The 24,183-nt window shown below is 38.6% G+C and overlaps 1 protein-coding gene across 1 annotated transcript in view; it reads right to left on the reverse strand.

Annotated features, from left to right (window-relative positions):
* LOC149175887 (poly [ADP-ribose] polymerase 2-like) overlaps positions 1–24,183 on the reverse strand; it is a 445,779-nt gene that overhangs the window by 261,995 nt on the left and 159,601 nt on the right. Inside the window, exons 11-12 of the mRNA XM_089419780.1 lie at positions 19,849–19,895; positions 19,474–19,523 (exon numbers count right to left, since the gene is read on the reverse strand). Coding sequence (XP_089275906.1) covers positions 19,474–19,523; positions 19,849–19,895 — 97 coding nt within the window. The remainder of the gene's footprint in view (positions 1–19,473; positions 19,524–19,848; positions 19,896–24,183) is intronic.

The raw sequence follows: 24,183 nt of genomic DNA on the forward strand, positions 1-24,183 counted from the left end.
ACTTTGTGATAAACGAAGTAATCACGTCTAGAAATTTTCAACCTGTGCTGATAAACCTGAAACATCACTTGTGGGAGTAATACGCATTGTTTCCCTCGTTCTGTTTCATCAAGCACCAAGTATCTTGAAGCTCGTTGAGGTCTTAATCCTGAACTGTTCGGCCTGTGGATTTAAAGCAGCAACAGGTGTATTTAATTGACAGTTCTCAGTTATATTTAAGCTTTTTTCCTGTGGTCCTATTGACAAGTAGACAATCTCTTGTGTTGACCATCATTTATTGTTACTCGACATACTTCCTTGTTGCAAGCCAACGTTAAGGATCATTGACTTGTAGGCTACATCACATGCACACAACTTGAGAATGGTTGACTCGAAAGTTCTGTTAGAATAACAATCATTCTAATTGCCAAATTCACTGGCGACTGCAATGGAAATTGATATTCAACTTGCAATTCGAATTATTAAGGTAAGGGAGACAAAAACAGTGTCTCATCTTTTGGAAGCAGAAGCCACTGATTGTTTGGAAACCGCTCAATATTAATGTGAAAGACAACATCATAGAGACACAAAGTCAATGTGTGTTGTTCTAGAACGATCCCTATTAGTAATTAGTTAATGAAGAGGTATGTCCCTAAGGACATGACCATTGGTGAAGAGGCGCCTGCCTAGGGTAGATAAGCAGGCCCTTACCCTCATTTGTAATCTCATATCTCATTAACTCTTTTATACAATATACAATATACAATTAGTTGTCCTACAATGGATGTCTTTGTCTTTGAAGTATTTTGAAGATTTCCGATCCATATACGAACTTTGTTCATTACACTATGACACATTTTCACACCTCATCACACCTTGACATGGCATTCGAAGCCCTAAAAGGGCATGAAACCAGAACTTTCGAGGGTTACGACTCACACATGTGGGCATTTATGGCTTATTTTGTCATTTAGCTAATGGGTTGGCTTGTAGCACAAAGTTATTTTATGTTAAACTTTATTTAGGAACTTCATTAGTCATAAATTTGTTGAGGTACACCTCATACAAATATAGGTCACCTCATTTGTCGTTTCATCATCACTTGTGGATCAATTCGACCTCTTTGAGAGATTTCGTCCTAGCTAAAATAAGATTTTTTTCTAGCGGAGATGTGATCTTTTATGGAGTATGTGAAAAATCCACAATTGATTAACTGGAAATTTATCTCCTCTTGATTGCAATTTATTTGTTATTATGGCAAATATCGATAAACTCACAATCAGTGTTTTTAAAACCGGTGACCGGACCGGTCCACCTAATGAACCGGTTTACCGACCGGAACCAGTCTAACCGGGACTGGTTTGGTCTAAACGAACCGGTTTTAAAAAAATACATTAAATAATTAATTTTTAATGAAACAAAACTATTTTTAAGATGTATCTATCTTAGGAATAATATGATAAGGCGGCCAAAGATTTCTATGAGCTCAAACTCGGGCAACTGATAGATGAAGAATATACTGCCAGGTTCTTGGAGTTGTTTCTAAGTAGTTACTAGTAACTTGTAAGCTTTGCTATATGTTGATCTGTTAGTAGTTACTTGTGCCTAAATGCCCTGCCCGAGGTCCTATCTGGTGAACTGAAACTTGTTTACATAGATTTGGGACCTGTTCGTGAAAATCACTGTACTTTTGTCATTATTGTTCTTCTGTAGATGATGCTTCTTGTGCATGGGACCAATTTTCAGAAAATCACCAGTTGTGTTAAAATTCACGCAGTATGGATTGTAGCATACGGAAGTGTGGAGAGAGTGCCTTTAATTTCAAGGCTGAGCTGTTGCCATCATGACAGATTAACTGAAAATTCCATGGCACCGCACTGCTTTCTCATTAGTGTCCCTCTTACTATTGGTGATGATTGTATAGGATCTGTTCTCTAAAAATTATGTTATACTGTCCCATATGGAAGTATCGTTGAAAGATTTCCTGGAATTCAAGTCTGATGCTGCTATTCTTAGACATGGATGCAACAGGATGCTCAAATGGAGCCACTCATTGACACACTGTTACTCCTGTTTATGATTCTTGTGCAGAGAACCCGTTCTGGAAAAAAACCATATGATGTGATTGATCTACTCTGCTTTGATATTAGAATTTAGTCTTCTGCTGATGCTCTTGTATTGAACCCATTTTGAAAATTTCACCAAACAATGGATTGCACTTGGAACTTTGGAAGTTATTCAGAAAGTGTCCATTGAATGCAAAAATGTAACCATGTTTTTGTTAATTAATGATGGAGATGCATCCGACTAGGATTGAAGTTAAAATCATCTCACCAACTGGTGGGTAAAACTGTATCCGAGTCTCTGGAGGAATACAAGGGAAAAGTTGGGTCAATAATAAAGGAATATTTCGCTACTGACGATGTGGCTTCAGCAGCTGCTGATCTTTCTGATCTGGGCTGCCCGAGCTATCACCATTATTTTGTTAAAAAACTTATCTCCATGGCAATGGATAGGCATGACCGAGAAAAGGAGATGGCTGCAGTGCTCTTGTCCTCTCTGTATGCTGATGTTTTGCTGGGCGTGCCTAAAACCGGCCGGTTTAGGACAGAACCGGCCGGTTTGATACAAACCGGCCGGTTCCGTCCTAAACCGGCCGGTTTTCACCGGTTAGGGCCAAAAATCGGGCAAATGCAGAGGCTGACCGGGTTTTTAGGCCGGTTCGGACCGGCCAGCTAGCTAACCGGCCGGTTTGACCGGTTACCGGTTTTTCTGAGCGGTTTTTAAAACTATGCTCACAATTGCAATATTCACCAAAATAAAACATGCTACTAAAAATAATGGAAACTGAGAAATAAATACATGAGCACAATAATGACACGGCAATTTTGGACTAAATCGTCCCCCAAAAAACCTCGAAGGGAAAACCAATGTAGCAAATGAGGGTTTATTTTATTATTATGCAACAAATTTTGGGAGTACAAGAATCTATATGCCCAATTGGCAATGCTCCAATAAATATACCGGAAAAATTATTTAGAGAAGATTTTCTCCCTCTGCAATCAACACAACCTCTCCTGGCTTGCTCAATCCCCACACTGGCAAACTCACACTCTACCCGAAATTCACAATATTGGCTCTAGGCAATATGTACAACCATGAATCTGCCTCCAACAGGGTCATCTGGCCTCTCTCTGCCTTTGGAAAATTTTCACTCTACCTTCCTGACTTGGATGATGCATCTAACCACCGACAATTGAAATGTGTTGGAAAATTGATTAGAGCAGTATCATTAATTTAACGTTTTCCTTCCATGACATTTATTTACTTGTGATATTATGTTTTTACTTCTTAATTATGATTATGTTTTTCACCATCAAATAAATACCAAAAACAATAAAGATCACGCGAACACAAGATATAGGCTCCACGCCAGGGCAAAACCCCTCCAAGGAGAAAATCTATAAGAACTTTTTATCAACTTCAAAGGAGACTTTCAAGACCCAACACAAGACCTCTAGCTCTCACCAAGCTACAAGTCAACCAACCAACCAAATCTGTCTTTTTCACTTCTGCAACTTCGACTTCTCCACTTCTGCAACTTCGACCATGTGGAAAACCTAGTAGAATCTAGGGACCTCGCATATTTCAAATTTCCAAAGACTTCAAAACATCAGATCTTGAAGGACTTCAAAACATCTTCCTTTAAGGCTTGTCTAGCCTCCTAATGACCTTTGCATGCCTTTCCAAACCACAGACCATCTCTTTCAAGTAGTGTGTAGAAGTATGTCTCAAAGGAGGACGAAATTTTTCTTTATATAGCCTTCCAAGTGGCTTTTCAAACCCACTCTAGGTTGATGTCCATTGCTTGGTCAACTTGTCCTTGGGAGCTCATCTAGACACCTAAAAATAATTTTTATTTTCTTGATATAAGTTCCCAAATGGGTCTTTTACGTAATTACAATGACCATGACTCAAGACAAAGATCTAGAAGCATACAATGGATGCTTGACCTATTGACCAAATGACATAAGCATGAAACCCATGCTTTATAAAAAAAAAACAAAAACTTTTACATTTTCTTTCTTCTTTTGATCAATACATAAGAATTACATTATGACATGAGACAAATGACACTTATGTTAGTTTTTGGTAGCATCGGATGTGCTCTAGCCATGAAAATTGGTGGAGAGGCTAAGGCGCATGAGTTCTAAAGAACCCAGAGACTGTTTGGTGAAATTCCATCTAGATTGTATTTTATTAAAATAATTAATATTTTTAAGGGGGTTCCTAGGTTTAAAATTAAAGTATTAATGGGTATTAATTAAAATATGGGTGAGAATGTTCTAGAAAGTGGATCAAGTCAAGTTTTAATCTTAGTCGTTGATTAGAGACTTAATCTCGATCGTTGAAGTCTCAACGAGAAAAGTATAAGAAGGAGACTTGGGGTTCATTTAGAAACACACACAGAGAGAATGAATTGATCTGGAGTTCGATTTCTGGGGCTAAGAAGCTGAGAATTCGAACTGAGTGATCATTCTGCAGCAGAGGGGCAGGGATAATTCGGGAATACTGGGCAGAAAAGCGGAGAGACACTAGTGTAGGCAGCGCAGCAGCTAGAAGGACTAACGTTGGGGCAATCTGGGCCCACGCAGGCCTGACGCAGAGCCAGAAGGGCTAGCGCAGAGCAGAAGCTGCCCTCACGTAGAAATCAGAAACTGTTGGGGAGTTGCCAAAATAATCGGGAGAGGTTGACGCATAAGTTCTAGAGGTAGAAGAGATAGCGCAGAAGCTGACGTAGGGCGCAGAGTCTATAAGGCTGACGCAGGGCCAACGCAAAAATAGTCCGGGTTAGCCAGTCTTGCTGCCAGATCAGCCGGAATCTACCAGGTGAAGTGAGTAAAACTCACTCAGATTTCCGCCATTATATTTTCTCTGTCACTGGATTGTCGAGAGGGCATCCAACATTGTATTCAGAATTACTGCTTAATAATAGAAAACCCTCAGAGTTGCTACACTGGTTTTCCCGCATTGGATTTTTCCGAGGACTATTTTGTCCAAAAATAATTGTGTCCTATGTATCTTGTTCTTTGCTCAGTTTCCTATTTCATGTAATCAAATTTATAGTGTAGGCTGTCGAAGTAATTTACTTTAGTATTCAGAAAATAACTTGATAATGTATATTAAAATCAAGTAGGTGAAGTAAACTCAGTTTTACTGCATTAGGGGTTCCTTGAGAGTAAGAATTTTCACAAATTATGAAGACCGAAACTTGTTAAAATTTCCAACACTCCCTCTTAACTAGGGAGGTATTCATAATTGTCCAATCAGTACAAGGATAGTACTCACTTTAAAAAGTTATCATGAGAAGAGTAAACAGTGAGAACGATGTCAAAGATCTAGAAACTATCTAGGCTAACTGCCAAGGTATCAACCCATCTAGGTACCATCTAGTCTACCTGCCAAGGTACCATCCCAACAGGGATCTAGGTGTCATCTAGGCTACCTTCCAAGACACCAACCCTAACAGGGTTCTAGGTATCATCTAGGCTACTTTCTAAGATACCAATTCAACAAGGATCCAGGTGTCATCTAGGCTACTTGCCAATAAACCAACTCAACAAGGATTCAGACGTTATCTAGGCAACCTGCCAAGACACCAAGAGGGATCTAGGTACCATCTAGGCTACCTGCCAAGGTACCAACCCTAACAGGGATCTGGATATCATCTAGGTCAAGATACCAACCTTAAATTGGGATCTAGGTATCATCTAGAACAAGATATCCACCCTAACATGAACGGGTAATTGCCAAGATACCAACCCTAGGTACCATCATATGGGCTATTCAACCTAAGGTACACCAACTCATCAAACCTCTTTCTGAGGTCATTATTTTCTTTGCGCATTCCATCTTCAAGTAATAATGAGGTACAACGCCATCTTCAATCTTCAATATCATAACAACAGCTCTCTATTTCCATCATTTGTATCAACAATTTTCCTACAGCTCCCTCTTTCCATCATTTGTATCATCAACGTTCCTACAACTCCCTCTTTCCATTTTGAAGCCTTTCTTAAGCACAAGACTTACTTTTGTCTTGTTCTTACATCTTCTTCATACAATCATGTATCTGCAATTTTTATCAACAAGTACAACCAAACAAATATACATGTACAAGAGCATGATGTTAATTTTGTCAATCTAGGGTTTTCAAGGATTACCTCTAGCTCTCATCAAGATACAAGTCAACCAACCATCCAAATGTGTCTTTTTCACTTCTGCAACTTCGACCCTGTAGAAACCCTAGCAGAATCTAGGGACCTCTCATATTTCATATTTCAAAAGACTTCAAAACATCAGATCTTTAATGACTTTAAAACATCTTCCTTTCAAGGCTCGTCTAGCCTCCTAATGACCTTCACATGCCTCTCCAAACCGCAGACCATCTCTTTCAAGTAGTGTGTAGATGTATGTCTCAAACGAGGACGAAATCTTTCTTTATATAGCCTTCCAAGTGGCTCTTCAAGCCCACTCTAGGTCGACTTCCATTGGTCGGCCGACACGTTCTTGGGAGCTCACCTAGACACACAAAAATAAATTTTCTTTTCTTGATATAAGTGCCCAAATAGGTCTTGTACATAATTATAATGACCATGACTCAAGGCAAAGATCTAGAAGCATACATTGGATGCTTGACCTCTTGACCAAATGACATAAGCATGAAACCCATGCTTTATAAACAATTTTTCTTTCACATTTTCTTTCTTCTTTTAATCAATACATAAGAATTACATCATGACATGAGACAAATGACAATTATGAAGACCGAAACTAGTTACAATTTCCAACAAAACGAACCCTTTCCGGCAACTCGCTCTACTGGACGGCTCTCTCTGCAGAAGAATTTGGCCTCCCTTTTCCTGCCTCTTCGGAACAAGAAAATTACTGGGAAATTCTTCGGAATCCTCCTCTCTGATTTGTTGTTGCTCCCTCTCTCTGATGCAATTCCTCTGGCTCAAACTGTGTCGTCATTGAAGTTGTGAACTAGATAGCTCGGTCTGCCTAGATGACTGATGCTCTCACAATTGTGCCCATCTCCACCCCTTCAAGGTACTCTTATAAACTCTCGTTGAGACTTCAACGGCCAGGATTAATTCCCCATCAACAGCTAAGATCAATTAAACTTCATCAATAAATGTCTCTAGAGCAATATCGAACATCCTTAATTAATAAGCTTTAATTAGCCAACTTTCTTAAGTTAGACTTAAGAAATAATTTAATTGTTGGCTAATTAATTTAATTAAGGTGTTTCGGAGCCATATCTTGTAAAATCATTACTGCATTTTGGAGATCCTATGTTCCTAAGCCGCTTAGCGCCATCTAAGACTAGAACCCATGTCTGATGCACCACCACAACCAAAAACTAACAAAGTATTTGCTTATGGAGACTTTCTCTTGCTTTGGATACATCACTTTTGAATAACAAAGGATTGGTTCATGCATTTTCTCGTAATTATTCTATGTTTGAATATCTTTATGCTTATTGCATGTAATGGATATTGTTAGGGTTTATATGTGCTAGTTTTTACTGAATATTTTTCTATGAAATCTTGGCAATGGTATTGTATGCATTACCCTTCAAGATTTGTGTGACAATCCCTTGAGTGATCCTTCATGTTAAGCTCTCCTCAATGACTTTATTCCCTCATAAAATGATAGCTAGAGTATGAAAACTAGTGTTTTTCATCATCCCTTACTCCATTCTAGGGTTTGATTTTTCATTAGTGGATCTCCCTCTAGACTCCATCCCCCAAGATCAAGCACTAGCATTTTCCACACAGATGATCACACCGTAAATTTTCCCTCCTCTCTAATTGTTCAGCCCTTTAAGGCAAGCCACTAGGCTTGGGTTAGGGTCGAAATTCAACTAGGATATGTGTGTTGGCTTGTAGAAGGGTTTTATACACAGTTGGTAACTCATTACCTCAAAATCATCCTTTTCCCGTGGTGAATCCTTCCATTTTAGGGCTGACGTCACAAGCCCTAGACAATTTTTTCCTAAGCAAACCATAATATAGCCCTAGGCTTCAACTTGGGGCTTAGTGAAGGCTTCTTGTCCCAAAAATTGATCATATTCATCCTTTCAAGCCTTCTCTTAGCCTTGTGCACCTAGGTAAGCCTATTAGCATTGCTTATTCACAAAACCCTAGGTCATTTATGCCCTAGATAGGCCTTTGGAGGGTGTATTTTGCCTTATATTATGATTTTGAGCCCTATCCTTAAGTTAAGTGCCTATCATAAGCCTATCCTCATCACCTCCAAGCCTTAGATTTGAATATCCATTAGGTGACTACATAGAGAAGCCTCCCTTGTGGTGAAAATCCACTAAAGAGCAGCAGGTGATGGTTGTGGTGACAATCGACCATGTTGCTACAAAATCTAGCAGGCCTAGGAGAGGGATGCTCCACTGGGCTCAAACTAGACCAAGCGGCAACAATGGGATAATGGCCCATTATCACCATAGCCAAAACCCCCTGCTCTTTACAGATTTTCATCGATGGGAGGAGTCCAAGTATGTGGAAAGTCACCTAATAGGTATTCTAGGTTTGAGATGTGAGGTGACACAAAGAGATCTACAATGGAAAGACACAATTTTATGCTCAAGGCTCCAAGAGGAGGCAATACACTTTCCTTAGAGAGACCAAATATAAGAAAACCAAGACCTAGGTCTTGATCAATGAATTGATAGTTGGTGCAGCCAAAGGTCCAAGTGACGAGAAAGGGTTTCAAACAATGATTTTCAACAAGAACAAGGCACATGAAACCCTAAAGAAGTTGCCAAGTTGAAGCTAAATGCAAAACTAGGGTTAGCTTAAGGCTAGTAACTAGGTCAAAGAAATTAATGGATGAAATTGAAGTGAATTCCTACCAAAAGGAGGGATTTTTTGAAAACCATTATTGTCTTGGCATTTAGAATCTCCAACTCCAGAAATTCCTCTTCCCTAGGAATTCGCACCAAGCCCTATCTTGGTCGCTTGGCCTTAAAAGGGCCAAATTAGGGCAAAGAGAAAAGAGAAAATTTATGGATAAAAGTTAAAGTGATCACCAACAAAGGAGGGTCAGTGCCTTATTCTTGGGTGAGTGGAGTTTATAATGTGATAGGTCAACCAATAAGTTTCCAAGGATGTTGAGATTTTGATGCCCTAACAACCAAAATTTTAACAATTGCTTATGCAATGGATAATGGACTTTTCAAGGGAGAGCTGCCAAGCGTTCACCAATAGGACAATTCATTCACATGTTATATGAGTAATGCATGCAATAGATCATCTAGATAGCATTAAGTATATCTTCAACAAATTAGGGCACAATTAGCATAACCTAGAATCAACATTATTCCATACATTAGACATGAAGAAAATAGATATTCAACAATTAGGTGCACTTAGAAAATAACATGCAACAATTCCATCCATTTGTCCAAATAATAGCTCCAAAGATAACCAAAATCAGCTCCAAATATCAAAGTGCATTTATAGATCCAATCTCTACCATAAGAAAAGAGGGTTGAAATTTCTATAGAGAGAAAGATCGAAATCTCCAACTGTGTGGTGATGAGAAGTTCAAATGACAAGTTCTAAATTTATATGAGGCATTTGAATCCCTAATTATCCTACAAACCCCTATAAACATAAAATAATGGGCAAGTATAAGTCTAGGTCACAAGTTGACCTAGTAGCTTGTGAGATATATCAATAATATGCCACATGTGTAAGTCGAAATAGTTGGAAGGGTGACATCATGCTAGCGTAGGCCTCTTCTACGACTTGTGTTGAGGGAAAATGGAACCAAAACAAATGTCGTAGCCCTCTAAAATTTCTATCTAGGGGTTAGCCCCTATATCTTTGTCATAATCATCTTGTGGACCCCAATTTTGGGTTTGGGGCACAAAAAAGTGTCTCATACATCTCCTGGTGGTGTGAATGCCTAATTCTACTCCAACATTGAGGGCTATGAAGATGGTGCCAACTATCCCATGTCTCAAGGTATGAGACAAACCTCATGTAGGCCCAAATCAATTGCTTGACCCTGTAATACTACTAAGTCGGCAAGGGGCATGTTGGTCCAGGTGCATCATTCTGTAAATGATATAGGGCAAAGTGCAAGAACGTTGAGAGTGTTGAAGGTGCCCATGGATATAAATGATGCTCTACAAATGTCGAAGTCCCATGGCTCTCAACGCATTACCTGTGGGTGTCAATATGCTCCTCTGGTAAACTTGGGCCCCAGTTAAGTTGACCAACCCATGATGAAACCACCTGTCAATTATACACAATATACATTGTTGCAACTTCACCATTAGGTACATATAATGATTTTGCCATCTAAGTGAACCAAGCTTGACAGTAATGGACAAACTGACATTTTTTTATAAGGCTTCCCTTCCAAATTTGGAGCTCTATTCTCATAATGGTGTTACCTCCATAGGTAGTAATGGCTAATGGATAACCCTATTAGGTGCTTCTAGCCCCTAAGGGGAAAGATATATCTGAGCCTCTAGGTCTAGCCTTCAATTGATAGGCACCATGTGAATAATGATCGAAAGGAGGGGAGAAGACTTCATGGTCAAAGGGACAAGCAAGAAAGAAGCTCCACATTCTGGGTGTATAGATGTGAGGAGGGAGCAATGGTGGATGCATGAGCTACCTCACCCTTTTTTTTCCACCCCTCTAATTTCCTTTTGCTTTTTCTTGATTTTTCTTTGTATTACTACTCGAAGCTCCATGGAATGAGAGCATGTTTTGTATCAGGTATAGCAGTTATCAACCCCTCAGTGGTGAGGTAGTCCATCACCCACCAAGGGTTAGGACATGCAAGGGTTCCATTTCCATGATATGGCAAGGAAACATTGACCCAGGAACCGAGTGATAGCCATAATATGGAGGTAGAGTTCATGCTTGACTTTTGCCCACGTGCTAATTTGTAAGCCACGACCATCTTTTGCATTTTTATAGTTTCCTTAGTTTTGCTTGTGGTCGTTATATGCCCTTTACTTTTCTTTTAGCTGCATCAACCTTCAAGGGCAAATTTCCAAGCCCAACCCAGGTATGAGAATATATGAGTGCCAAATCCCAGTGAACCAATGTTCAATTCAATCCAAAGAATGGAGGTGGAGTATAGGGCTCATGATATTAGATGGAAGGTGGTAAGTATGGAAAGGGAGAGATAGGGCTACGCTATCTCGATTGGGGTTTCTCAAGTAGTGCCCCTCCTAAAGCCATGGGCCATTAGGGGAGGTCCTGTTGCACACATTTTGTCAAAGTTCCAAAGAAGCAGAAGCACCAAATTTTTCGACATAATCGAATCATATACCAGCAATTCATGTGTCATTGCAAACCCATTCTGCAAATTATGTAATGTAAATAATACTAGTAAGGCTGTCAATGTATATAACAACCTAAGTAAGCCTATTATTTTGGCGAGAATTTCATCCTAGGAGGTTTTTCGTCTCACTGATTCATTTGTGTTTCTAAACACAAATGGTCGGCAGAGTTTTTCCCTCCAACCTCACCCCAAAGCTAGGATGGAATTCTTCATCAAAGTCTTAGGTGAGTATTAGTGTTTTAGTCGAGTCTTATGTAAAAGTGATTTTGGAATAATTTAAGCTAATTGGCTAAATTATTTTATTACAAATCACTTGGTCTACTAGCTCATATTGTGTCATAGATTGGGTATGTTTTTTAAGGGTCTAAGCCGAACGGATTTTCCGCCTTTTAAGGCTTGAAATTGTAAATCTTATGTAAAAAATATTTCAATGCATGATCCCTCATACTTAGACACCATGGTTAAAATATTAGAGGGTGGAAAAAATAATTAATCCCCTCATGTGTCAATTAATTAAATTTTCTAGCAAAATTAAATTAAAATCCTAAGCCATAAATTTAATTAATTAGAACTAAAATTAAAATATCTTAGGAAAATTACATTCTCCAAGCGAAAAAATTGTGGGTCTTAAAAGAATTAATTTTTGGAGACCCTCCACCAAGGGAATATTGCATATTTCAAGAAAAATTGGACCCTTGGGCCTTTGTGGTTAAGTCATAGTCAAATTTTTTAGGAAATTAGCTCAAAATAATTAATTTTCAGCTAATTAAAATGGAATTAAATGATAAATTCGAAAATTCCTCTAAAATAAAAATTCAATGCCTAAAATTAAAAGATCATCAAGTACTTTTTGATGGCCAAGATTATTTTGACAAGGATCAAGGAAACTAGTCGTTATTTTTCACTGAGGATTTATCTATAAATTAAAGAGTCATTTGATTTTCTAGCCATCTGATTTCTGGCTAAGAAATTGTTGCTAAAACATTTGTGTAAACTATTGTCCTACTAGGAATTATTTTTCTACCATAATAAAGACTTTGGGCTGCAACTCGAGGTGTACTTGTTCATTGATTTGTGGTATGTACTGACTGCGAGCTTCCTATTTTCTACTAATATATGATTATTTTGAGATAAATATATAATGTTTGCAGGTACTTCAGTCCTTGGTCTCCAAGTTCACAAACTGTGGGCGAGGATCATTTTCCTTGGATCCTGAATATTTATGTGGTGGATTGAATCTTCGCTAAGGCTATAGTGTGCATGCGGTTTCTGAAACATTTTTAGCCATTTATCAAAGGAAAAAGGCATAAAATAATTATTTCTCAAAAATTTAAATTTTCAAAACCCTTGTATATTTGTAGATTTTGTAAATAATTTTGTAGATATAATTTGTAAATTATTTTTGCTAACTTGGGTTTTGGGGTTTTAAGAATTTTTGTATATATTTGGGGTTTGCGTATTTTATTTTCAATTTTGCAAGTTGAATCAAAAGATCAAGCTGAAGTAGAGCTAGATCTAGGCCCTTGAGGTAAGATCTAGTCTCTAGAAAAAAATATAGGGCTACCCACTAAAGATTTTACAACAAAATTCAAATCTAGAGGAGAAAAAAAAGATTTGAAGCAAGGGTTTCCCTTTCCAAGCCTCTCTGGGCTCAGATCCAACCTCTAGAGGGCCCGCGCCATTTTTTTCCGCCCCTACATCATCCTTTTCTACCCTTTTAAGGAAGGACATAGCCTCTAAAGGCCTCAGCCTCCCCTTCTAGGCCTAGCGTTAGAGATTGAAGGCCTTAGAAGGCCTAGTCATGGGCCCTAGACCACACGGCTGCCTTCCCTTGACTTTAACAAATGCCCTTTGGGCTAACGGTGGCCTTTTAGGCCCTAAATTACCCTAAAAACACCAGCGTCTAGCCTTTGTTGCCTCTGTCCCTCCAGTGTTGCCTCTTTTTGGCCTATGCCTTCCTCTTTAGCCCCTAATCTGTCATCCTAGCCTCATTAGCCCACAACGCTAGCCTTGGTAGGCCTAGCATTGGCCTTCCTTGGCCCATTTTGCCCTAGTTTTCCCCTGTCCCATCTTTGAAAAAATTGAAAACTAATTCCTTGGTGGTCTTGCAGGAGAAATTTGCTCAAAATCTTGTGTCTTCAGGCGTAAGATCATTGCAGAAGTTTTGGGCTACTTGGGCAAGTTGACCTTCAAGACCTTGGGCCTAGGGTTTGATCTCTAAACCCTCATTTTGCCTCTGTTCTATTACAGCAGTATTAACAGTGATATAATAAGCCTAAAATTACCTTTGAATTGGTCAAAATCACTTAAAACCACAAAATCTAAATTTTCATTAATTTTGGACACTTGGGCATATAGGATCTAGCCTAGATCTGATTTTCTATTTGCTGGAATTTACTGTGTAAATTACTTAATCACATCTACAATTTATGAATCACACATCTAAAGAAGGCTCAAAAAATTGATTTTTTCAAGTTTGGTAAATTTTTCCTATTTTTGGGTATTTACGGCATTGGTTGTAGTATCATTAGCTTGCTGATCTGCTAGTTCATTTACTGCTATAATAACTTTTTTCAGATCTGATATAGCACTAAATACTGCATCTTAAAGTGGTTTAAAACTCATATTTCACTTTCGCAAGTTATTGGGCATTTTACTAATCATTGCCAGTCACTATTGGCTTGATATCTATTGAAACTAAGGTGTTTTCGTTGTTGTTGTTACAACTTTCTTACTGCTGTCCTAACAGTCACATATAACATCTTAAGAGGTCTAAAATTATAAATCTACATTGGCTAAGCATTGGGAAATTTTCTACCTCATAAGTTCGGCAAATTTCATGGTTTAAAGTGATTTTGGAATCTAACATTTGTTAACTTGGCACTTAACACACTCAAGACTCTCTAATCTCATTGATGATCTAAGTTGTTTAAGCTTTGAGATCTAATTGGCATCGTTATGTTTAACATCTAATTGAGGCATTGTTAAGAAATCATTGGATAATTGCTCTAAGTAAAAATCATAATCTTAAGAGGCTTTAATATCTTAGTTGTTTATCTTAAGCACTTGGCATCTTGAGTTTTATTGATTATCGTTCTAAGTAAGCATTTCAACATTGGTCATTGGCATATCTCAAGTAATCATTTCTAAACACCTTGTGAAATATTGTTGAATATTGGCAATTGTATCTTTACGCACTTGCCTTGTCTTAAGATTGCGATCTAATCATTGTTAAGTACTCTGGCTATAAGTTAATTCACACTAAGTACTTAAATAACATAAACAATCTTAACTTAAGAAGACTTCACTCAATCTATTTTGCATAAGCATTCTAGGATCTAGCCTGCATTAAGAACTTACCTCCTAGCATAAGCTAGGTTGATAGACTCTTAGGGCAACCCTTTTCCAATTAGCTTAAGGGATTCAACTCTTCTTAGTGGTTAACATAGTGACCTTGCAGTCGTCAGAGCCACAATCTCTACAGCACTAGAGGCACTGGGTGGGTGGAACATAGGGGAAGGTATCTTAATCAAGCCACTACCTGCTTCCCGTTGGCTTTCATTTCACAACCTACTCTAAGGACTATTTCTCAAAACAATTAAGATAGAGATTCTATTTAGATTAGACATTTAAGCTAAAAGTAACCAGCATCCTTGCATCACATCTAGCTCTTAGGAATTTCATATCATATAAGATAGTCTATCATATTAAACAGCAAGTGTCCATCCGGTTACTTGGTTTCAATTTATAAAAAGCAAGAACTGTGACTCCATAAAGCACTGTTCTCATATTTGAAATCTAATCTAATCATTAATCTTGCTAAAATTCTACCGAGTAGCTAGGCCACTCATCCGTGTCTCCCAAGCAAGTTGGTTCCCAACTTGTTTTCCTTCATCTCATTTCCATAGGGACTACCCCGCATAGCCTATTGTTGGGAGACATCTAGAACGGAGTGGGCGGAGATCAGAGTGACAACCTCCGCCCTGAGCAGTTGTCATGGTGCCTATACAATCCGGGCAACAATAGGTCCCATTGGACTAGGATTGAATATTAACCCATCATTTAAGGTTATTTAACAAGACTACAATCAAATCCCATCTTCCTTCCAGGTTACCACATAATCCATGTCAAATGCCCAAATACAAATAAGCATAAGCACCCGCATGCGAAATGAATAAAGTACTTTTAAGGTCGAATGCCCACCTTTTTTAACAACCCATCCTGAAGCGTGAGTAGCATGACAATATTAGCATGCATGTGAGGCATGCATATGATAGCTACATATGCATGCACCACATATATTACACTAGTATATGTGTTAATTACTCTTGAAGAATGTCTAAATATAGAGTGAATAAATTAATTGTCAAAGGTGCTAATTAAACACCTAACCCTCATAAATAGAATGAATATATATATTCAGAGATAATGAATATATTGAGTTCTCCATAAGTTTACCACCCCATAAATATAGTTATACCCCAGTATACAAATAAACTTATAACCCTAGACATAATTTAAATAATTTCATAAGCTAAATCCAAACTTTATTGTTAAATCTTATATGTTATAAAATAAATATTATTCAATCATTATATATACTAATTTACACAATCAAAAGAAAGGTGATGTCACTCCATGTAAGGTGTCATTCGATTCAATTTAATGCAAACCATGACAAGGCAGCCACCGTAACTCAATTAAATGAAGAAACATGACAAGGCAGCCACCGTTTAACAAAAGATATTATCCTTTCATAAGACGGTGGGTGAATGCATAGAAAGGAAGGAACCTCTGCTATTTAAGAAAGGGAAGGGGATTTTGTGAAAGGGGGGAATGAAAGGTTATTACTTTCTTTGGAGTTAGAGGAAAGAATTAAGGAGAGTTATTAATAGAATGACACTGAGCCTTGGTTGTTCTTGAAGTTTTTGGGCATGGGGGCCAAAGTGTTGAATTCTCGAAGTATTCTGGAGCTGGGTACCGAGGTCGTGCCCAATTTGGCAGGGAGGAATTGGTCATTTTGATAACGGGAGCAAGGTTGGAGCTTCAAAAGTTGAGGATCGACTTCAAACATGGAAAGCAGGTATGTATGAGTGAATTATGTTGATAAATTCTTGTTTAAATTATAGTTGTTAAAACCTGGTAGGATTTAGGGAATTAATTCTGAAAAGGTCATTACACCTTCCAATATGTGTTCTTGGCAAATGGGCGAGGAAACATATGACCGATGTAGGAGGTGGAGATATGAATGGCACGTCACATCGAGTACTGATGGCTATCAAGGGTTGTTGGTTGTTGGCTGAATAGATGAACAGTGGAAAATTTCTCCTAGGGGTCACCCACTTTTGGTGGGTAACATCTAGCTCCAACTGGGACATGAGCTCACCATAGAGCACATGATCCATGTACTCAAACGGAGAATTCATGAGAACTCCAACAATCTCCTAGGGCGCAGACCTGTAACCTGCACATTACAATCAAACTATTTGGGAGCATGTGCACTAGGTGTAGGTTATCGCCCATGTTTTTCATAAAAGAAATAATCCAAGTAAGTCTAAACTAAGTGCAATTCTAATATACATGCAATCTAATCTAGCATGAGACGATGATATTAGCTATGAAAGAAGGAACATGCAATGCACCTACACTACCATGCAATGCTATTATACAATGCATGAGCTAAGTATAATCATACAACCAATATAACTAGCATATCATTAGATCAACATAACATCTTCGTTCATATGAATTCTTGTGAGATAGGACATCAAGATATCACATCCTCCTTTGCAAGACTAGCTTAATGAACAATAAGGGTGGGAGGTCGGAAAATAAGAGAACCATGCATCATGAAAAGGGATTACAAATGAGGAAGAGAAATCCAACTTACGCCATTGGACCCTCTCTTGCAACCAAAGCATAGAGAATTCAACAATCAAGCTCATGAATTTTCGATGAATACCAACCTTAGGCATATCATTCCCATCATTGTCCTTATAGACATGCTGGGAGTGACATGGTGAGGGAGATGGGGGAAGGGAAACATCATCATCAGTATCATGTATCGGATCATTTGTCAAAACGATGACCAATATCCCACTTTCATTCTTCAAATGCAGAAACTCACGCAATTCCCAAAGAGCCATTGCCTTGATCTTTGCATGACAATCAAACGACAATTGCCCAGCTGAAATTTTAAGACGCCTTGAGAGATGCTTGCTTCACCCTTTAACCATTGAATATAAAGTTCAATGAAGAAAAAGGGTTTCAATCTTCCAATGGAGTCACCAAATAAGGATCATGTCGTATGGGGTCAAGACGCACGCCTCGTGTCCCTGGCAACAACACCAAAAATGTTGCCGCAAAATCTAGTAGACCTAGGAGAGGGATGGTCTACTAGGCTTAAACTAGACCAAGAGGCAACAATGGGGTAATGGCCCATTATCACCATAGCCAAAACCCCCTACTCTTTACAGATTTTCACCGATAGGAGGAGTCCTGATATGTGGAAGGTCACCTAATAGGTATTCTAGGTTTGAGGTGTGAGGTGAAACAAAGAGATCTACAATGGAAAGACACAATTTTAGGCTCAAGGCTCCAAGAGGAGGCAATACACTTTCATTAGAGAGACCAAATATAAGCAAACCAAGACCTAGGGCTTGATCAATAAGTTGATAGTTGGGGCAGCCAAAGGTCCAGGTGAGGAGAAAGGGTTTCAAACAATGATTTTCAACAAGAAAAAGGCACATGAAACCCTCAAGAAGCCCCCAAGTTGAAGCTAAATCCAAAACTAGGGTTAGCTTAGGGCTAGTAACTAGGGCAAAGAAATTTATGGACGAAATTGAAGTGAATGTCTCCCAAAAAGAAGGATTTTGTGACAACTCATATTGTTGTCCCTTTGTCTAGCTCATCTTGTGAGCTATCCTCCCAAGGCCTGTTAGATTTTGAGGCAACGAGTCTTATATAAAGAGGATGGCTGCATACAACAGTTAATTAACTCCTATGTAGGCTAAAGTAGGGAGGTTAGGGTAGGATGCTAACAAAGAGAATATACCAAAGTATTGAAAATTTACAAGAGTTCAAATGGCTTATGGGTTCAGACCAAGGTATGAATGATAACAAAGGCAAAGTGACAATCAGTAGATAAGGTGATTTTTGGGTTGACAACGGCCCACACAGACCAATGAATAGCCTCTCAATGCATTGATTTCAATTTTGATAGTGTGGCATATTAAATTTATAATAATAGACAAACTAAAATAAAATCAGCTAGCAGCTTTGACAGTGTAGCTATAGTTAAGCCAAAATGAAAATATTCAAAGCTTCAAATACCATTACTACCACCACACGCAAGGGAACGGATATCCAAAGCAGACCAGTGTCTCTCAGAAAGGCCACAACAGGTTTAACAGTTCAACTACAAACAGAGGAACCAAAGTTGTCCCTTTTCTATATGATTGTCATAGGAAATAAACTATGCACGGCTGTTAGTAAAACATTAATGTAAGAACTATTAAAATGATGAAATTTATAATGTTGTTTACAGCCCACAAAGACCAATACTATTTATCAGACAAACAAAGTGAATCAACCTATATATTCTTTTGAATCTTATTTCTATATTCTAACATGGGGAAAAGAAACTACCAAGGTGGCAAGGGTATTATGGTTTTAGAAAGAAAGGAGATCCTAAAGAGTATTCTAAAGGAGATTCTAAAGAGTAATTAAGTTATGAAACTAGGAAAAGTTATATCTTATATTATTTGCCTGAATGCATGTGGGATCAATAATCATTAATAGAAAAGGGGCATGCGGCACTAAAAACTTATCATAGAAAGCTAGAGACTAAAATCCTCAGCGGAACAGCATTGGCCATCCCATTTATACCATCCCTGCATCATTATTATAAGATGACACTTTTAATTATCCCAAAAGAACAGGCAGTAAATTTGCACTGCAATTATATTTCCATCTTGTTTTATGCTTAGAAATTTGATCTACATCTTTTAATTTGCTCCTATAACATTTCAGTCCATAATGACTCCAAACTATAGTATTTAGGATGAAAATAGAACAGTACAACACTGGGAAATATTGAAACAATACCATTTCTAGCTTCCCCTTCACTTTTTGTGGTGTGTTGATGATGAAATCACCTGAAATAATGCAAAGATATTCGTAAAAACATGGCACCTTAAAACTTACAAGTATGAAGCATCACCCAATTTGGCCATTCGTAGCAATGAATCCATATCAAATATCCAAAATAGCTCAAAATCAACCAATAAAAAAATCACACACAATTATATGACTTAATTGCCAAGCTCTATGTCCAGTACCAAGAAACCATGAGATTACTGGACAACTAGGACAAAGATCAACATCAAAAGGGATTCATTACAATCTTTCTAGGCAATAAACACATTTAATTGAATAACGAAATATGCCTAAATTTGAAAGAAAAAGGAATTGGATACATACGCATTTTTTTGAAGCCAAAATCATGCGGAATCACTGTGTAGAACTCACTGCAAGAAGACAAATTAAACTGATTTAAAGAAAAAACAGAGTTTATCTTTAAAGTTTAAAGAACTATATGCACCTTTAGAATAGATTAGAATATTGCATTCGAGTGTAAAACACATATCTGACAAAGATAATGGAAATGGATAGATAAAAGCAAGTAATATTCCTAATGGAAATATTAAGTGATAACAATAGTGAAATCATAAACATGCAATAAAAATTGTACACACATGCAGAAATACTAGATTACGCCAGAAATAACACCCAAAATGATGAGCCTTTTATTAAATTAATCAGATGGAGTACAATGAGTAGGAACAGAAGAACCTGGGCTTGCTACAACAAGCAAGGCAAGGTTCCAGGTGAATATGATGGTACCCAAATGCTGGAAATGACTCTACTACCAAATCTGCATCCACCCAGAAAATTGTCGTTGTCGTTGGAAAGGAATTGCTGATTTAACCCTCCAAACTGCTCCAAAAATTCTGAGAAATTAGCCACAGGCACTACTCCACCAGCTCAACAAAACCTAAAAATATCTCGCGAACCCAAGTGGTGGAAATGGTCCCCGAAATAACTATGTTCTCCTCCAATAATTTCTACTATTGACTGCTGAAAGCAACTAGGAATTCTTCCCTTAGGAGTGCTCAGAAAATTGTGCAAAATTAATCCTAGCCTCCTCTCAAATAACCCACAAAAACCCAGAAAGGGTTTGGGTTTGAGTCTGACGTGCCCTATTGACCCCAATTTGTGTGTGGACCTCTAACTGGTTGTAGATGAAATCTGCTACAAAATGTTCCAAATCTCTCCTAGAAAATCTCCTTCCCAAATTTTCCCTTATTCCTCCGTAGCCACACCATAGATTGTCCTTGCCCAAGTGATTGCATAAAAATGCCCAGTGAGCCCCTGTGCAGGCCAAGAATTGGAGCAACTCAGCTCTCCCTAATGCCTCACCAACAAACCTGCAAATTGACAAGAAACTCTAGCCCTCTTTGTGGAAGGATTCTCTACTAATTGGCTGGCCCAAATTCCCCTTTTTGTTGGCCCTCCCAAGAGCCACAATTTCTCTTCTGTGTCCAAGGGAAACTCGCTCTAGCTGAAGGAAACGACTGTAAATGTGCCTAATGGAAACTCTGAACTGAGCTACCATATTGCCTCACTAGGGAGACACTCAAATTTCTCCGAAATGAGGGTGGAATTCCCGCTCGGAAATTCCTTGTGTTGAATAGCGCGGTTGTCTTGGCTAGGTAGCTCAAGAGAACCAATGCTAAATTGTCAAATTATCAAAAGTACCAAATGGAGACCTCCAAGCTCTATTTATAATTATTGTCCCTCTCTCCCTTGTTGGTCCCAATGTTTTAAGACTCCGACTCCAACTCCGACTCGGCCGAGGATCGACTCCGACTCCGACTCCGAAACGGTAATGACTCGGCCGGCTCGATTTCAATGACTCGGTCGTTGTAAAAAATACATTAAATATTTATTTTTTTTATTAAAAAACATAATTTTAAATATTTTAAACATAATTTTAAAGATTTTTATTCATGTTTCCAAACACACAGCATTATAATATAGATGGAAGACAACATATGATCAAAGTAGGCTCATGAACCAATCCACTATATCAAAATGGTACCCAATGGCAATACATAGTCAACTGTCATACATGATCAAAGACTCAAAACAAAATACAAATAACCAAGGAGGCTAGAAATGGCCTCTACAACAAAAGTAAACTGTGATGGTGACCAGACTGCAATACTAGTTCTACTGGCTAGTAGCTACTGCCAGAGGAGCCAAGATCATCTCGACCAATCTCTGGATCATCATCATCAGAGTCAGACAAGGGGCCCCATGGCTCCTCATCATCATCATCGTCTCCAACTGCAACTGTAGAAGTGGTACCAGTACCACTAGCAGGCTATGCAGCAAATGCAAGCTGAGATAGAGCAGATATGCGGCTGGGCTTCTGTCGTGGCTGAGCAGAGGAAGCACCTACAACTGGAGTCCTTGCTGGCTGTGAGACTGAGGCTGGTGGATTGGGATCTGCATTCAACTGAACAGGCTGAAGTTGAACAACATGTTCAAGTTCATCAAGATCCTCATCAGGATCAAACTCTGGTGGACGACTCTCCACTACCCAATCTGATGTTGGATCAATGTCTTCCAACACAATGGGATCTGAATCAGGTCTTTTGTTCAGCAATTGGTTTCGTCTGAGCCGAAGGTTGTATTGGACAAAAACTAGATCATTCAACCGTTTTTGATCCAAACGGTTTCTCTTCTTTGTGTGAATCCTCTCAAAGACAGACCAATTGCGCTCACACCCAGATGCACTGCAAGTTTGACTCAAAATACGAATTGCAAACCTTTGCAATTGAGGGCACTGGCCACCAAAGGCCTCCCACCATTGTGCTGCAAAAAACATAGGAGTGTAATGAATTATGAGTTAGATGAAGGCTGAAGCTCAACAAAATTACAAATTATATCTAACTTTCAAATTATAAATGATTTAACAAACTTTAATAAAAAAAGTAAAACTGTAAAACCATTAAGAAATTGAAAATTGAAATTTTTGTTTACCTGGCTCATCTGCTTCTCTTGCAATCTTTGCTAGGTTCTTCCCAAAGGTACCTGTTGCATTGCTGAAGGATGTGACCTGTTGATGTATCTCCAGCTGATCAGACTCCGATGGGATCATGCATTCAATGCAATCAACCAGTCCATCTCTGACCTCCCCCCTCAAAGCTCCTGACTCCTTAGCTTTATAATGATACCGTGGGTTCAAAAAATACCCGGCTGCATGTATAGGGCGATGGAGTTGATTGTTCCATCTTTCATCAATGATTGCCCAAATGGGCCCATACTTTGCCACTCTATCCTTGTATGTTGTCTTTATTTGCTCCTTTGCTTGATCCATAGCCTCATAAATGAAGCCCATCGCCAACCTTTCCCCATCCACCAACCGCAACACCTTAACTAGTGGCTCAGCAAGCTTCACAATCTCTGCTGCCTTTCTCCAAAAACTTTCTTCATGGACTTTCATTTTCAATTCTTTGCCTTCTGGTTTGTTAGACCAATTGCTTTGATTCCATTCATCACTGGAAAACATCTTTTGCAAGTTTCTATGTTGGGAAAGCATAGATTGCAATGTCAAAAAAAGTGTAGCAAATCTAGTGATGGCAGGCATAATAATATCCTTGCCTCCAGTGTGTTTCCTCATGAGACTCAAAACCAGTGTATGATTGTAGATAAATTTTGTTATGATTTTGGCATGATCTACAGTGTTTCTGACCCAATCTAATTTTCCAATATCCTCAAGCATGAGGTCTATGCAATGTGCAGTGCATGGGGTCCAAAAGATGGTCTTGTGTTTTTCCTCTAACAGTTTACCAGCAAGAACATAGTTAGAGGCATTATCTGTGATGATTTGAACAACATTAGCCACCCCCACCTCCTCAATAACCTGATCCAATAGCTGAAACAACAAGTGGCCATCTTATACCTTATCAGATGCATCAACTGATTTTAAAAACATGGTTCCCTGTGGGCAGAAGACAAGAAAGTTTATGATGGTACGGTTTCTTTGATCAGTCCATCCATCTGACATAATGGTACACCCTGTTCTTGCCCATGAGTCCCTGAACTCTTGCAAATACTCATTAATGGATTGAATTTCTTTCTGCAAACGAAACCCCCTTAGCTCTTGCATAGTAGGGCCTTTGAAGCCTTTTCTAGCAGCATGTATGGCATCAAACATAGGCTCATAATATGGTGAACGAGCAGCATTAAAGGGGATATCAGCATCATACCACCATCTAGCTATGTAGTCACAAGCAGTCTCCCTCAATTCTTTCTTCCAATGGTCATCTAAAGTGGGCTGAATTTGACCTTTACTAACTTCAGGACCATGTGCATCTGATGGAGAGGAGGGAGTGAAATAACTTTTGATAGTCACATCACCCTTTGTCAAATTCATTCTACCCTTTCCCTTATCTTGAACGGAACCAAAAGAGGGAGGAACATAACAGAAAGGGTTGGATGCCTCAGTTTGAGGGATAGAGGAAGAACCCTCAAAATCATAGTGGGGGTTGGTAGCCATCATTTTTTGTATCTCCCTCTTCCTCCCAATTTCAGCCTGTATCTCTTTTTGCCTAGCCTTATCTTCTTTAAATTTCTCAAAGCTGGCCAACAAATTCTTTCTAATCTCCTCAATTTCTGATGAGGTACATGGGGTAATTTGGCCTCTAATCCCTGCCAAGTGTTGTTTCAGCCTATTAATGCCCCCAG

The sequence above is a fragment of the Pinus tabuliformis genome, chromosome 4_1, assembly GCF_031772625.1.
Source record: "Pinus tabuliformis cultivar Carrire ecotype Pingquan chromosome 4_1, CPIR1, whole genome shotgun sequence".
Classification (NCBI taxonomy): Eukaryota; Viridiplantae; Streptophyta; class Pinopsida; order Pinales; family Pinaceae; genus Pinus; species Pinus tabuliformis.